The sequence below is a fragment of the Capsicum annuum genome, chromosome 7, assembly GCF_002878395.1.
Source record: "Capsicum annuum cultivar UCD-10X-F1 chromosome 7, UCD10Xv1.1, whole genome shotgun sequence".
NCBI classification, from domain to species: Eukaryota; Viridiplantae; Streptophyta; class Magnoliopsida; order Solanales; family Solanaceae; genus Capsicum; species Capsicum annuum.
Window position 1 is genome coordinate 189,911,836 of NC_061117.1, and position 16,813 is coordinate 189,928,648.

At 34.2% G+C, this 16,813-nt stretch overlaps 1 protein-coding gene across 1 annotated transcript; it reads right to left on the bottom strand.

Moving 5' to 3' along the window:
• Positions 1–2,533: 2,533 nt before the first annotated feature.
• LOC107877259 (sigma intracellular receptor 2-like) lies at positions 2,534–10,681 on the bottom strand. Its single transcript, XM_016723943.1, has 2 exons — positions 10,358–10,681; positions 2,534–2,710 (listed from the first exon to the last, which is right to left on the bottom strand). The coding sequence occupies exons 1-2, from the start codon at positions 10,679–10,681 to the stop codon at positions 2,534–2,536; spliced, it is 501 nt and encodes a 166-aa protein (XP_016579429.1).
• Positions 10,682–16,813: the final 6,132 nt, after the last annotated feature.

Below are 16,813 nucleotides of genomic sequence, written 5' to 3' on the forward strand. Positions count from 1 at the left end.
GCATAATACAAGTGGAAAATCTACCATTTAGACGTCAAATATGCATTTTTAAATGGATTTCTTGAAGAACATATTTATGTTGAACAGCTTGAAGGTTTTATAGTTGTACGTGAAGAAGACAAGGTGTATAAGCTTAAAAGGGATCTCTATGACCTTAAACAAGCTCCAAGAGCTTGGTATAGTAGGTTGGATACTTATTTGTTGTCTCAAGGCTTCAACAGAAGCCTAAATGAGCCTACTTTATACTCTAAAAGGCAAGCTGAAGGAAGGTTGATTGTTATATCCTTTTTATGTTGATGATTTGATGATCACAGGTGAAGATTCTCTTGCGGTTCAAGAAGTTAAAAATACGATGCTAAAAGTTTTGGAAATGTCTGATCTAGGAGAGAAGAAGTTCTTCTTGGAAATAGAGATTTCTCAATCTTCTGAAGGAATTTTCTTGTCCCCAAAAAGGTATGCCTTAAGTATTTTAAAAAGGTTTAAGCTTGATAAGTGCAAATCTGTTGCAACTTCACTTGTTGTGAATGAAAAGTTAATGAAGGATGATAGAGAAGATAGGGCAGATTCAAAACTGTATAAAAGCCTTATTGGAAGCTTGTTGTATCTGGCTGCTATCAGGTCATACGTAATGTTTGTTGCTAGTTTATCGTCCCGATTTATGTAATGTACCATCACCAAGTATTTTGGAGCTACTAAAGAGGTGTTGAGGTATATTAGAGGGATAACTGATTATGACATTTGGTACAAAAGTATGGAGAATGGTGCTCTTATTGGCTATTTAGATAGTGATTGGGGTGGATGTTTGGATGATTACAAAAGCACATCTGGTTACTCTTTTTCATTTGGTTCAGGCATTTTTTCTTGGAGCACAAAGAAGCAGGATATCATAGCTCAATCTTCAGGTGAAGCCGAGTATGTGGCGTTGCATCTACTACAAATCAAGGAATTTGGTTGAGAAAAATCTTGTTTGATTTGGATCTTTTGCCAAAAGAACCAACAGTGATCTATGTGGACAACACATCAGCCATTGCTATGGCTAAAAATACAGTGCAACAAGGTAGGACGAAGCATATCAAAATTAGATTTCATGCTTTACGAGATGCATGAAGAATGGTGAAGTTAAGCTGGTGCATTGAAGAAGTGAAGAACAACAAGCCGATATTCTAACCAAGGCTCTTCCCACCAACAAGTTTGAGTTTCAAAGGATGTTGCAGGGAGTTTCAATGAAAAATCTTGAGGAGTGTTAGAAATTAAGATTTCTCTAGAAACTCCTAGTTAGTAGGTTTTCTTTGTAGTAGACAAGTCTTTTATTAAAAATAAGTGGTGGTTAGTTGACCACATATGTATTTAGTATTGTGTGAGATATTTTGCTTATTTTGTGACTTGTAATCCGCATACACACTATATATATATATATATATATATATATATATATGAAGTCTATGTAGTGAACTATCTAGAGAAAAACAAGAAGAGTACTCAATAAGTTTCAGCTTTCCTTCTTCCCTGCAGTCTTTTGTAGCAATTTACAGCTGCATTTTATTCATTGTTTCAGCTTATTTTTTGTTTCGATTCTTCTTGCCTTTCTTGTGACAGTACGCAATTTATACCGCTACCTCAGAGGTGAGATAGAGAGACTATTTTTGATATGTCCTCGGCATCATTTCCACAAAGTAGTACGTGAAAATCAAGCGAGACCTGAGCTCAAGGATCTGGGTTCAATTAAGCATCAGCTTCTATGGTTCTAACCAGAACCAGAGTGTAGATAATATCAAAGGCGTACAATTAAAAAGAACATGAATCATCAACGTAAAAAGGTATTTCATTTGTCCATTCTGCGCAATAAACTATCCGGTGCAATTTCTGATACTTTAAATTCCATTCGAACTCCTCTGCATTTTCTCAAAAGGATCAGAAGCCAATTATTACTACTAAAAACTACTCCCTCCATTTAAAAAAGAATGACCTGCTTTCCTTTTTAGTCTCTTTAGAAAGGAATGATCCCTTTTCTTTTTAACAATAATTTAATTTCAACTTTCCTCGTGGCATGTTTAGGACCACAAGATTAAAAGATATTTTGGTACATTTGATACAACTTTAATTTAATGTCATAAGATTCAAAAGTTTTCTTTATTTTCTTAAACTTTGTGTCAAGTGAAAGTAACTCATTATTTTTTTTTTTAAAGGAGGGAGTATCTATTAGCTAAAACCTATTTTTAGTACACAAGCATGAGATCTTCTATGAATGCGCAAAGCGGAGAAATATTCACTAGTTTCTGATACGTTAAACATTCCAGTCAAACAGAAGCCAATTATTACTACAATAAAATTGTCTATTAATTAAAATGTAACAGCTCATTTTTGTTTCTTACAATAAAACTCATGCACAAGCACCAGAACTTAATATCAGCTAGGGAAACAAAAAGAAACAAGAACAAGAACAAAAGTTGATATGGTTTCGTGTTTAATTTGAAAGATTAATTTAGCCAAAAGAAAGACACAAACTTCAATTCTAAGCTTCCGAGTTGAATGATTAAGCCCTCTTCTTCCTGCTTATAGCAATTGTTTTTCCAATGCTCTCACTCTTGCCAGAATAAGATAGTAGGCCACGTAAAATTGCTAAAACACCAAATCCTAGGCATGGATGATACGCCATCCGCAACTTGACTGATGCTCTCTCTGAATCCTTCAGTTCATTTAGCATCGCCACCTGAAATTTGCAACATTAATTAGAAAAGCAAACCATAATCAGATGCAATTTCACTTGACTGCTGCCTCAGTTTGGGAACTGCTGCATCTCTTATATGACCTTAAATCAAATGTTTTTAATTAGAGAAGATGTACGAATACATGAAAGCATAACCAAACAGGTTCACTTATCTGAAACTAAAATAATTCCAACTGGAAACTCATTTACATATTGCAAAACAAAAAGAGTATTTATCACGGGCTTCTGGGCTAAACGATGAGATCCGTACCCTAAACAATTTCAAATAAATATTCCAATTGTCATATTGCGCACAATTATGAAGTCTAATTTCTTGAATTTGGATTCAATGTAGGTGCCACCTAAGGAACTATGCATTGGCACCTCTTTTTCACTGAAAGTGTCAGTTCTAGAAGAACAGAGGTTTAATTAACACCCTCAAGTGATGATACAATTCACAGCAAGAGGGCATGAGGTAAAATGACGATGATTTTTGGAAGATAAGATTACGAAACAACCGATTAGGACGGAAATGTTAACAAGGAACAATATGAAGGTCGAACAAGCTTGACGATAAATAATTAGTTCAGATTTGTTTAATACAGGACAGTACAGCTAGCTAAGGCATATATTTTCTATATTTTCTTTCTCATAGATAATAACTTGATGGGAGAAAAGATGGTCATGATACCAAGCTGGAGAAAAAACAACAGATAAAGAACTTAACATTGCACATCGTATAGAGACTGCACTGATAAAATAGAGTTCCAACTTTCTAAGGCCAACTTCCAAGGGTACATCCTTCACATGAACCTTCCTATCTAGGTTCATATCCTCAATAAGCTAAAGTTGTGTCATGTCATTTCTAATCACCTCCCCAGTTTTTGTTCAGTCTACTTCTATCTCTCCTAACTCCCACCACAGTCAACCTCCACCTCTCCTAATTCCCGCTACAGCCAACGTCAGCATACATCCTTCACATTAATTTCTCAAATTATTTCCAATAGCCACAAAGGATCCAAAAGTTACAATCTTTCATCTTAGGGGTAGTGGCAATTGTAACACCCCATATTTTCAGGTTAAAATTCGGACCGTCGTTTCAACATGTATAATCATGAATCCTATTATTTCTATATAAAAATAAGTGTCATGATCATTAACCTAGCGTGAAAATGCCTTTAAGGGAAGAATGTTTGTAGTAAACACTTAAGAGTGAAGGAGAGTTAAGAACTTCTGTTATTGACTAAATTTTTGGAATTCGATTCTACAAGGGTAAAATTTGAAGGTGTATAACTTCTGAAATATGTAGAATTTTGGAACTCAAGACCCACCAAATTGTAGATAATTGAATTAGTTTTTCAACTCCGCTAATTTCGCCTTAATCTGATACTCGAGCGAAAAGTTATGAACATTTTCGTGCAAACTAGTGAGGGTCCGCAATAGCGGCGCGGCGCAGAGATTACCCTCTGTGATGCGCCGATGCTTTAAATTCATCAATTTTGGGTTTGTTGACTTGAGAGGAAGGGTATTGAAGTCCTTTCACTTATAAATGACCCATAAACGCTATATTAACCTATTTATATTCGTTTCACGACAAAACATCGTTATATCATCTCTCCAAAATCCCTAATAATCTCTCCATAAGGAAAGGAGAAACTACCTAGGGTGATATGGGACAAACAAGGGAACACCAAAATCAGTCCAAAAAATAGTCCACAAAATGGAAGAAATCTGTGAACCCTTTTGAAGACCAAGTCCCGACTTCCCAAGAACACAATAACAAGAAGATAACAAGGTGTTTATTATACCAAAGCAGCGGATAACAAACTAGATTAACAACATAAAATGATGAACAAGAAGACACAAGATTCGGATTTAACAATAACAACAAGAACACAAGATTACAACACAAACACTAAACAAGATTATAAGAAGGTAAAAGGATAGATAGATAGACCACATGAAGGTATAATCTTAAGAACCCAAAAATGGACACTCTTGCCCCCTTAACACTAAACACAACAATAAACCTATCTCTTACATGATACAGAATCAGATTCCACCTCTCTAGCATCAACACTTCCAAGCAAGCAACAACAAAAGAGAATCTACCTTATTGTTGTATCCTAGTTTCGGTGGTCACTCTTCTCACTAGAGAGAGAGCTTGTTACAAGTCTTACAAGACTCACAAATATCATCCAAAAACTAAACTAAAAATCCTACAATGTTCCCTTTATAGCTATAACAAAATATAAGTTAAAATGACCAAAAGGCCCTTCAAAGAGTGGGCACCCATCTAGTGTAATTTATGGGCTGATTTGGGTGCATTTTGGGACTCTTTTACACTTCAATTGCATGTGCCAAGGCTCGGGTCCAGTACGCACTCTCCTAAATTCATATTCGTGATTATTCCCGTATCATAGGGTTTAATGAATTCAAGCTTTAGGGTTCCAATTTCTCTATGTTCTCTTCGATTTTCTTCCGTTAAAAGGTATGTGAGACTATCCTAACTCCATGAGAGTATGTTTTATAGTTTTCACAAGCTTTAAAGATGTATAATTATGTATATGAAATAAGTTTTGGGAAATTGTTTAAAGAGCATGAAACATGAATCCAATTTGATGAAAGTATGTATTTATCATGGGGTTTTTCCATAAGTTTGATTTATAATCATGTGCATATATGATCTGAGTTTCGAAATATGATTTATGAGCATGATTTGTGAAATTTCCTTCCCCGTGATGAAATTTATGGTCTTAACATATTAAGAATGTGAAATGAATTTGAGAGCATGAATTGTATGTCCCTTCTTTTATCATGAGGTTTATGTATAACTAATGTTGGGGTTGTTTTATGAATGATGATAATTCCTGAGTTGTAAATGCATCTTTATAAATTATGCTCTGTTATTTACATGTTTTCAAAGAGACGATTCTTAACCTAAAGGCTCTTGTGTCCTAATGAAGAAACTGCATGCGATTAATGAAAGAATTAACCAGCATGTGTTAAAGTCTTGAGAAGAGAGTGTGTTTGCATAAGTTTCATATGCTTCTGAAAATAAGAATTCTCATGTGATTTGATAAATCTTTTGGTAGTCATTTGCGTGATTTTGAATGAGAAGGGCTATGGATATGATATGATTTGATATGATATGGCTTGCAAGTCTAGGTATGGCGATACCTATCACGACATGCCCTTAACGTGAAAGAAATGAATAATTTGAGCATGAAGCATAGTTTTAAAGGATTAAAATTGGGCCTAAAGAGAGTTAGATGGTTACCCTAAGAAAGCATGAGTTGAAAGACTCAACGCTGGAAATTGTGATTTGTTGACGTGAGATATGATACCCTGTTTTGCAATCTTGTGTACTTTTGATTCATGTCGTCCCAATTTGGGACTATGGTTAGGATCCCTGCTTTGTGATCTTGTGCACTATCATGACATATTGATGACTTGATTGGGGATTATAGAACCTAGCTTTGTAATCTTGCGTGTCCCCCTTGCTAATACTCCAATCCTTGCGACAAACTTAGATTGGAGGTACAATACCCCGTACTTTTACCTAGCTTAAATTCATCCTAAAAATATTAAAGACTTGTTTTAAAGATGAATCCACTTTTATACATGTGGTATTTTCAAGATTTTCACTTTTTTAATATGGGAAATTCAATAAGCTTTCCATCGATACCAAATTCGCCCAAATCCGACACCCGGGCGAAGAGTTAAAGCCTTTTTAGTGAAACAGTGTATCACCTGAGCCATCAGCACGTCACAGAGCAGGTCAAAATGGCAATTATCAAAATCCAGTGAGCCTCTGTGATTATGGCGCATCGCGCTAGGGCTCAAATTCAGAATAGTCCTTTTTCCAGCGTCTCAGCGTGATACCACCGCGTCGCGGTGAACTTTCAGGTCCCATCCAGTATTGCAACGCAATTTTACCACATCGTGCCATCAGCCCAGTTCCCAATTGGCAATTTCCAGTGACACGGTGTGATAGCGCCACGTCGCGCCAGCCTGCCAAATCAAAAAATTTTCTCAGAAATAAAATACGCATCCAAGGGTTAAAAGGGTCAATTTCTCAACCCTATATAAACCCAATAACACGTGATTCAGCCATATATTATCCTAAATATAGAGTTTATCTCAAGTTTCTCTCAAGAACAAGCTAGGGTTTTCAATTGGAGATTCATATTCAAGACTTGAATTCAAGAATCTCCCCCTCAATCTTTGTAGAATCAAGAACTAAGGTATGCATAGTGTTCTTTCATGGACTCCTTTCATCCATGAAGCCCAAGAATCCCTTTTCTAAATTCAAGTTATGGATTTTCTTATGAATTTCATGATTTGGCTGCTCTTGTTCATGTTGATAATGAGTAATTGAATTGTATTCCATGAATGAGTGCTAAATTCCATATGGGTTGATTTGTATAGGTATAGATTCATGAAATCTTATGACTAAACTCCTGAATGATTAAATTAGAATTGAATTATGATAGTTAATTGTTGTATGATGTTTACACATTCTATGCCTAGATAAAGGAAAAATATCTAATTAGCATGATATCATGAAATCCCCATGTATGTACAAGCTTATGCCTATCTCATGTTTAATAAAATGCTTCAGTAAATGTATTATGATTATTATTATGTATTCAAGACAGTCATGCTTTGTCAGTTTCCTTCTATTGAGTCACGGGTGTACTTGTACCCAAAATATTAGCTGTGTGCCTAGATCCATGTCATGTTTTCATGATACTCTCAGTCAAGCTATGAATTCTTGGATTTAGTCAGTCTCATGACTCAGGAAATCTTAGTAAATTTAGTATCCATCAGATCAGTCCTACTCGGTAACCTCAGTAATCTCAGTAACCGTAGTATTCCTAGTAATCTTAGTAACTTCAGTACTCTTAGTCAGTCCTCAGAACTCAGTATATTTCGTCTGTCAACGGAACTCAGTAAACTCAGTTTAGCTCTTCTAAACAATACTATTAGTATCAGTTCAGTTCAGTGTCTATTCAGTTGGGAGTAGGGGTTAGCACCGAGTGAACCCAAGGATGGAAACTCACCTGTTATATGAGGTGTGATTCTTAGAAGCAATCCTTGCGTTCCAGAACTACATAACTAGCGTAGGTTGAGACATCATAGCCTGCTATAGGAGGGTAGATGAGGTGGCTTAACCTATTAGATGAGGGTTCCCACTGTTCTCACTAGAGTTACCTGTTATATGAGGTTTACTCATAGATTGTCCTTACCAGTGGCACGGTATTGACACCCTTCCAATTGAGGTTACAGATTGGACCCCAACTCAATCATAATGATGTATTAGGGGCATTTCGGTTAGATAACTACTTCCTACAGTCTCAGTTACAGATCCAGTCTCAGTAATAGAACTCAGTTCAGTTCTACAGAAATCCAGGACTATCAGATACAGTCAACTCAGTATAGTGCAGAACTCATCTAGTTCTATCAGTATCAGGACTGTCAAATACAGTCAACTCAGTACAGTGCGGAACTCATCTAGTTCCATCAGTATTAGGACTGTCAAATACAATCACTCATGTTATCAGTATTCAGACTCAAGACTGTCAGATACAGTTAATCAGACCAATTCTTCATAATCAGAACTATCATAAATAGTCTTTTCTCTATCAGTAAAATAATATCAGTCTCTCAGAATTTAGTAGACCCAGTCATTCAATATCCCAGTATTAGTACTCAGATATCAGTAAATCTATGTTATTGGAATTCATGAGTCAGTATTATCACGATCTGAGTTACGGTTATGTGTTCTCATGTTCATGTTATTCAGTTAGTTAGTATTGTTCATGCATATGAACCTTTTGCATTCAGCCTGCCTCACTTGCATACCATTATATTCAAAGTACTGACGCATTTGTGCTATGTGTCTTATACCATAGGTTTAGAAGTACGAGCTCCAGAGAACCAGTAGCATCGCAGTTCAGCGATCAGTGTTATCAGTGAGTCCTCATCCTTCAAGGACATGATGATTTCATTACTAATTCAGTTTTCAGTTTATTTCAGTAGTCGGGTTTAGTTGGGGACATGTCCCGTCAACTCCTTATTTAGACATTTTAGAGGCTTTCAGACTATAGTATGTTAGACAGTTATTTCAGATTTGCTTTGGTATTGTTATACCATTTTCAGACATTATTTATTAGATGTTCATTTAGTTTTAAATCCTATGGCCATTCAATTCATGTTTCTGTATTTTATAATATATTGTGCAGTATACAGGTACAGATATCAGTCATGGGTTAGATTGTGGTCCTTCGGGGTCATGAGCACCATGTAGCATTCCGGGTACCAGATTCGGGGCATTACAGGATGCTTGGCCTCCGATTCAAGGAAAGATTCCATATAGCCAGTGGGATTATAAAAGATGTAGGGTGTACCATCTAACTCAGAAGTAATACAAAGAGCTAAGTCAGTGTTTTACAAGAATGGTTGAAGCTCATCAAATGATGTTTATGTATTTTCAATTGTTTTATGCTGACTTGTTTTTATGAAATGCTCCTACTTATGTTATAAAAAATATATTTTATATTTTTGAATTGTTCTATATACCAGTATTTTCGAGTATTGACCCCTCATAGTACAGGTTCTGGGGCTCAGTCCCGTGGTCCATCACATCAGTAGAACATATGGGATATTAACAGAGTTGGTGAGTCATCCATCTTTCAGAAGGCATGTTGTTCATATGTTTATCTAATACAGTTTATGGTTCACCGAGGGCCTTGTCCAAGCCTACACAGTTTGTATTTAGTAGAGGTTTCGTAGAGAAAGTTGAGTACTGTATTGTCATATTTTGTTGACACGGTTGTATTATAAATTTCCCTTGAATTTCATTATATCTTCCACACTATGATTTAGGTATGGATTATGTTTATGGTAGCTGTGCTAAGGGATCTCTCAAGCCTTTGTGGTTCGAGATGTCCATCGCGGCTAGGTCCTCGGCTCGGATCATGACAACAATACTACTTATATTAGCCTTTCCGATGAATTTGATCTTATGAAGGGGAAAACGGATCAAAGAAAAGAAAAGGCCAAACTTTTTCCTCTCCCAACCTCCCCCAAAAAAATTCCTATCACCCGAAATGCATCTGTTTCATCCATAATTTTAGTAAAATCCATCTAATTGGATTGTTTAGTATGACGGAAAACGTTTTCCAAAAATATTTTTTAATTTTTTCATGATTGATTGACTTAAATGTTTTGAAAAATATTTTTTCAAGTGGACTTATTTTCCTCAAAATTTAAAGGAAAATAACTTCCCTACATAGTGTAAACTCTGTTTCAATCTCATCACCCGATCCCGATCTGAGACATGGGATCCTACCTTGACCTAGGACATGACTACCAATCCCTATTTGAGACTGTGGGATCCGACCTCGATCTAGGACACTACTACCGATCGAGACACGACCTCCACCTAGGACTAACTCTCGACCTTGACTCCGATCCTGATCTGACTCCCGATTCTGGTATTTCTCTTTTCGGATCCGGTATCATAGTATTTTTCAAGATTATACTTAAATATTACTACTCTTGAGACAATATTTTCTTAGTATTAATTAAACACTAGAAAATAAGCAAGAAAACTACTTATAATAGAAAAAGACAATTTATTACCAGTGAAGTGAGAGTGGAAGCCCCATGGAGCAAGCAAGTAGTATTAATCCAAGATTTTCCATTTGCAATGGCATAAACACTAAGGACACAAAGTGGCCATGCAAAGAAAAGATCCAACCATATTAAGCCAACAAAGAAATGGAGTTTCTCAGAAACTAAATAATCACCAAATTCTTGAATGTACCAGTTCTTTAGGTTCACCAACAAAGGATGAAACATGTGTTCAGGAAGAGCAAAATGGCCATCAATGAGTGCTAAAGCAATGGACATGAACAAGATATACATGAAAAGAAGCAAGTCAAATAGATTAAGAAAATCACCCATTATTTTGGAAATTCTATTATTTTAGTTTTAAACGTTGCTCACTAGTTCACTTACATGAACAAAAGTGTTAGGATTTGTGCTCAATTTTCTATGTTACTTGGATTTTATCATAATTGTGTTTTATTTCGGAAAGAATTTCTTAGAGAAGAAGGTTTTTCAGTGAAAAAAAAATCTCTTTTCTATTAGGTTTATTCTTTCTTTATAAATAGGAGATCTGTCTTCTCAAGTCATAACACAATAGCATCCACAATTAATCATTAAAGATTCTTATTTAGGAAAGATTTTCTCCCAATAATTTTATATTTTCTTTACTATTAGTTTTCATGTATAGGTCAATTGGCCAAATAATTTCAGTAATATCTCTTTTTATTATACTTTTTTTGTCATTTGAATTATCGTCTTCTATGGTTTGCAAACTTTAAGCTTCTGCATGACACTCTCTCGATTTCAAACCCAACAAGTAGTATCAGAGACTATGATTCAATGGTCCGGTGGTTTAGACTGAAGGCATGTTGAGATCAAGTTGCAATCAATTTGATGATAATGAAGATCTTTGTCTAGCTACATGTAGAGAAGGAGTTTAAACATATTTTCAACATTCCTGCTGCTTCATCTTTAAAAATAAAAATAAGATATTTTTAAAATTATTTTTAACTCATAATCTCTTTCTTATTAGATTTCTATTGGGTTTATTTTTTGTTAAAAGAAGGGTTTTGTAACTCTATAAATAGGAGATCTCTCTTCTCAAGTCATAACACAATAGCATCCATAATGTATTGTTGTTTAGGGAGAGATTTTATCCAATAGTTTTATATTTTCTTTACTATTGTTTTCATGTGTACGCCAATTAGTCAAATAATATCAGTAATATATCTTTTTAGTATACTTTTATTTGTCATCTAAATCATCATGTTTTATGATTTGTAAACTTTAAGTTTCCGCATGACTCCTCTCAATTTCGAACCCAACAAGATCATAATGAAGAGATAGAGAATCATTTCTTTCTCTCTGTTCCTTTTCATTTTTTTCTTCTTATTTTAATGTTTGAAGTTCATGGAGTGTTGCTCCAAGTCTTCTTGTGCTATTTATGCAGATAATAATAATATAGGAATCAGCTATGGAGAGCAGTTATTAGGATTTAGCTATGCAAGATTCATTTAACTAGTTAGTTTTTTATTATCAGGTAGGAAATAAAACTTCTTTCATTCATTTTTACTTATTCATGTTTGATTTGCACACCTCTTAAGAAGCATAAAAAAAAGAATCAATAATAATATATCTGGTGTATTTCCACTTGTGTATTTTCACAAAGTGGAATCTACGCAAATCTTAACTCAGAAGTGAGGTAGAGAAGCTATTTTCGATAGCTCATCGGCTAAAACATCTAGAAAAAAAAACATAATATAAGTACAAGAGACAAGAGAAAATTGAAGGAAAGGTGTCTTTTAAGTCTTGATAAAGGATTGATGACATTGACCAACTTAAAGGGTCAAACATAATTAGGAAACTTGATTAAGCTAATTGTGGACTTGATTAATATTTTTAAGAGTTTATAATCTTTTCAAAAATACAAATCAATCCAACCCACACCCCTATTCAATCCAAATCATCGACCGCCTCTCTCCTCTCTCTCGACAGCTTCTCTCAACTAACAGTTCTGTAAATTTCTTCATTCAATCTCCGCCGACTTCAACCTCCGACGATAAATAGTTGGGCTTCGAGTTTCTTTTCGACTTCAACCGTCAATCGATGTGACAGCTTTGCTCTCCGACCACAACAGTTTTGAATTCTTCATCATTCCTTTTATTCTTTCACAAGTAAAAAATTATGGTCTTTTTAGTTTTGAAAAAAATGAGGAACTTGAGTCAACTTCTCTTATAGTATTGGTTAACAATTTCAATATTTGTTAATTTAATTTGAAATGCGGTCTGAATAAAACCCTAATTTTTGGTATTTCTTATCTTCTCTTTTCGAAGTGAATTATGATTTTTTGTTGTTTGTTGCATTTTTTTGAAGTTCAATTTTTGTTGTTTGTGTTTATACAAGCAATACAATGATTTTCATATTTTTCGTGTTGCACTCGTTGCTGGGTTGATTTGTTCTTGTTCTTGATAAAAATGGTGATATTGTTGTTGCTCTGTTGAACAAAATCATGCTACTATTTTTTTCTCCAATAGATTATCCATGTGATGCAATATATTAACCAGTTGATGCAACAGATTTAGCATATAATGCAATAGATCAACCATCTGATGCAACAGAGGAACCATCGGATTAAAATTTTGATACAACAGATTAACCATCTGATGCAACAGATTAATCATCTAATGCAACAGAGGAACTATCGGATAAAAAATTTGATGTAACAGATTTAGCATATGATGCAATAGTTTAACCATTTGATGCAATAGTTTAACCAGCTAATACAACAGATTAACCATATGTTGCAATAGATTAACCATCTGATGCAACAAACATACTATCAGATGTAATAGAGAAACCATCAGATCAAAAATCTGACACAACAGATTAACCATTTGATGCAACAGAGTAACCACCTAATTAAAGATCTGATGCATAGATGAACCTCTCATTGGATAAAATCCTATCAACTCTTCCAACAGGACATGTCCAAGACTTAATTTTTCCAACTGATCATTCATCTGTCGCGGTAGATGACCCTTCAATTGGAATAAATCTAAATAATATTGACCGTTGATAACTATTTCAATAGATCACTCATATATTACAACAGATGAGTGACTTGTTGCACAGATCATTTATCTTTCTCAACAGATGAACGATATATTTTGTATTGTTACAATAGATTACTTTTCCATTGCTACAAGTTAGTTAATTGTTCCAATAGATCACTCATATATTGCAATAGAGGTATGATATGTTGCATAGACTATTCATCTTTCTCAATAGATGAGTGATATATTTTGTATTATTGTAACAGATTACTCAGTTGTTGCTACAGGTTATTTAACTGTTCTAATAGATCACTCATATATTGCAACAGATGTGTGATCTGTTGCACAGACCATTCATCTTTCTCAATAGATGAGTGATATATTTTGTATTATTGCAACAGATTACTCATCCGTTGCAATAGGTAATTTAACTGTTGCAATAGATTATTTAACTGTTCTAATAGATCACTCATATATTGTAATAAATATGTGATCTGTTGTACAAATCATTCATTTGTCTTAAAAGATGAGTGATATATTTTGTATTGTTGCAACAGATTACTCATCCATTTCAACAAGTTAGTTATTTAGTGCAATGATGTGTGATTTATTGCAACTGTTATTTTACTATTTTGCATGTTAAATTTACTGCTATCCTTTTTAATGATGCATTAATCAACTGTAATATATTTTTTATATTTTTATTAATTTTAGATAATATGACTCCCAAAAGAACAAAAACTGAATCAAGTCCAAGTAAAGGAACAAGTGAAGCAACTAGGCTACATCCACCACTCTATGAGCTTGCTTTACAAGTGTTATCTTAATCAGGGGCAGAATATGATGATCATGGGGAAGAAGAATATTTCAAAAGAGATATCCAAATTCTAATAGCCCTTCCACCAAAGAGTTGGTCAAAACCTTCAGCATTGATAGTTATCCTGTGAGAATGCAGTGCGATGGTGCCATAGATTTAACAGGTGATTTCGTGGTTAAGTCATCCATGGGAAAATCTTTCGACACCTTCAGAAAAATACTTCGAGAACAAAAATTGGATGCTTATTTCAGGGACAGCTGCTTTAAGAAATATCTTGATTTGTCGGAGGACAATAATGCTCGTTTTCAAATAAAAATAGTATATGAACTTCTCAAGCGTAGATTTATGTATGAAAACACAGATAAGATAGATGAGGTATGGATAAAGTACCGTGGCATGCCTATTTGTTTTGGTTGGAAAGAGTTTGCCATAGTTACTGGACTAAATTGTTATCCCCTTTCTCCTTCTCATGTTATACCTATTCTAACCTAAAAAAACACCCTGAACACCCAAAAAAGCAAAGGCAAGTCATGTGATCGTGATGACCTGGTGTCCATTGTTGTTCCAAGCTTCAAAAAAAAAATTTATATAAGCGTTGAAAGGTAAAAAAATTTCAAAGAAGCACAAGCAATCATTGTGCTTGGTTTGGTTTGTACATAATATTCTTTGGGCGAGAGACGTTAACAAAAATATAAGTGTTGATTTAATAAAGCTTTCCGAGGTTCTTGAGGTGTTTAACAACTATCCTTGGGGTTATGAAAGCTTCAAAATGAATGTCAAATATTTTTTGACTCCGTTAGTGCCAAAGACAGTCAAATTATATGGCTTTCCATGGGCTTTCATGGTAAATGTTTCTTTCTTTTATTATGATATCATTTATTTTTTTACTCAATAATGGTTTTGATTTATTGGAGTTATTTTATAGACTTGGCGTTTGAAGTCATTCCTTATTTAAGACAACAAGTGAACTACTAGGAAGAAGTTTCCTGTCCAAGAATCTTGAGATGGTTATTGGTCAAAACTGATAAAAATATAAAAATTCTTGATCTCTTCACCCCCTGAAGGATGAAGTAACTATAATTATAATGAAGTTTTTTATTTTAATTAATAATTTTTTTTGAATGATCTAATCATCATTCTAATATATGTAATGATTTATGTTAGATTGTGCATCTGTCGCTAGTTCCGACCAATCGAGAGTTGAAGATGTTATTTTTTCTTACTTTACGGTCTGTACAAACTTTATTGGACCCTAAGATCATTGACAAAATAAAAATAGAATTGTTTGGAGCAATAACCATTACAAGAAAAATAATTTTGGAGGGTGGGCTTGTTGTTATTGATGGTCTTAGTGATGATGGAGCTGTTGGTGGTGGCAGTGCTGCCGTTGTTGGTGCTAATGATGCTTATCTTACAGTATTTAAAATAAACCACTATGAGTATGATCATACTGGTTATACAGATGTTCTGTATGCAAATATTAAGACTACAAGGAGAAACATGATGTAGTGATTAATGTTATTAATGCATTAACTGCTTTTGTAAAGGAATTGACATTTAAGAGGGGTGTCATTCCATCAAAGAGAATTTTAAATCCATCCACTCCATTAGATATTAAGGCTAAGCGAAGAAGAAAAGTAATTTCAAAGGCATTATCAAGCATCTATAAAAGTAAAATTGCAACTCCTCTGTCCATGTATTGCACTGAGCAATGTACAATGGCCAAAGGAGAGCAGCACGAGCTGAAGAAGGTGAATATATATGTCTGTTCCAACTAACAAACAGACATATATCTATTTTTACAGATGACACATCTACTAAAAATTATCAAACAGATATATATATCTGTTACAACAGTTGACTAACTTATTACATCAGATAAAGCATCTGTTGTAACATATGTCTTATCTGTTTTAGCAAATCAAACAGATCTTCGTATCTCTTTTATTTGTACCAACAGATGACCTATCTGCTGCAACAGATGAGTCATATGTTGCAACAGATAGTTCATTGGAAATTATCATACAAGTCTTCCTCGTGTAGAAATTTATGTCAACTGTTGATTCATCTATTGCAATAGAAATATAATCTATTTGGGACAATTTAAAATAGGAGGAAGACCTGTTTGATTTGCTAAAACAGATGAGTTATCCTTTTTTATTTTGTTGTATCTCCGTGATTAGCATTGACCAATATTGGTTTTTCAGGTGGATGTAGAAGCTACTGCTGAACAACATTGACAATATGTTATTCTTTTTATGGAAATATAGAAAACAGAAAGTACAGTAAGCGTATGTAAGAGACAATAAAGATCCATAACGACCAAAGCCGAATTCCATAGCACCGGATGAAGAAAAACTTGTCCATATTTAGTAGATCTTTATAGCTTGAGTCTATCAAAGTAATAACCTTACCCCTCCTTAGGAATTCTTGGCATCAATACTTAAATTGTTGATGTATTTGTTGAGATCTATACCCATAATAGTTTTTTTACATTTCATTTATTTGTTGATTTATTTCAGCTAATTTCTAAAGGCTTCGATTTATTTTATTTTGTCTATGAATTTTATTTATTCCTTATATTTGAACTTATTAATTGAAATGGAATACTAGATTAAA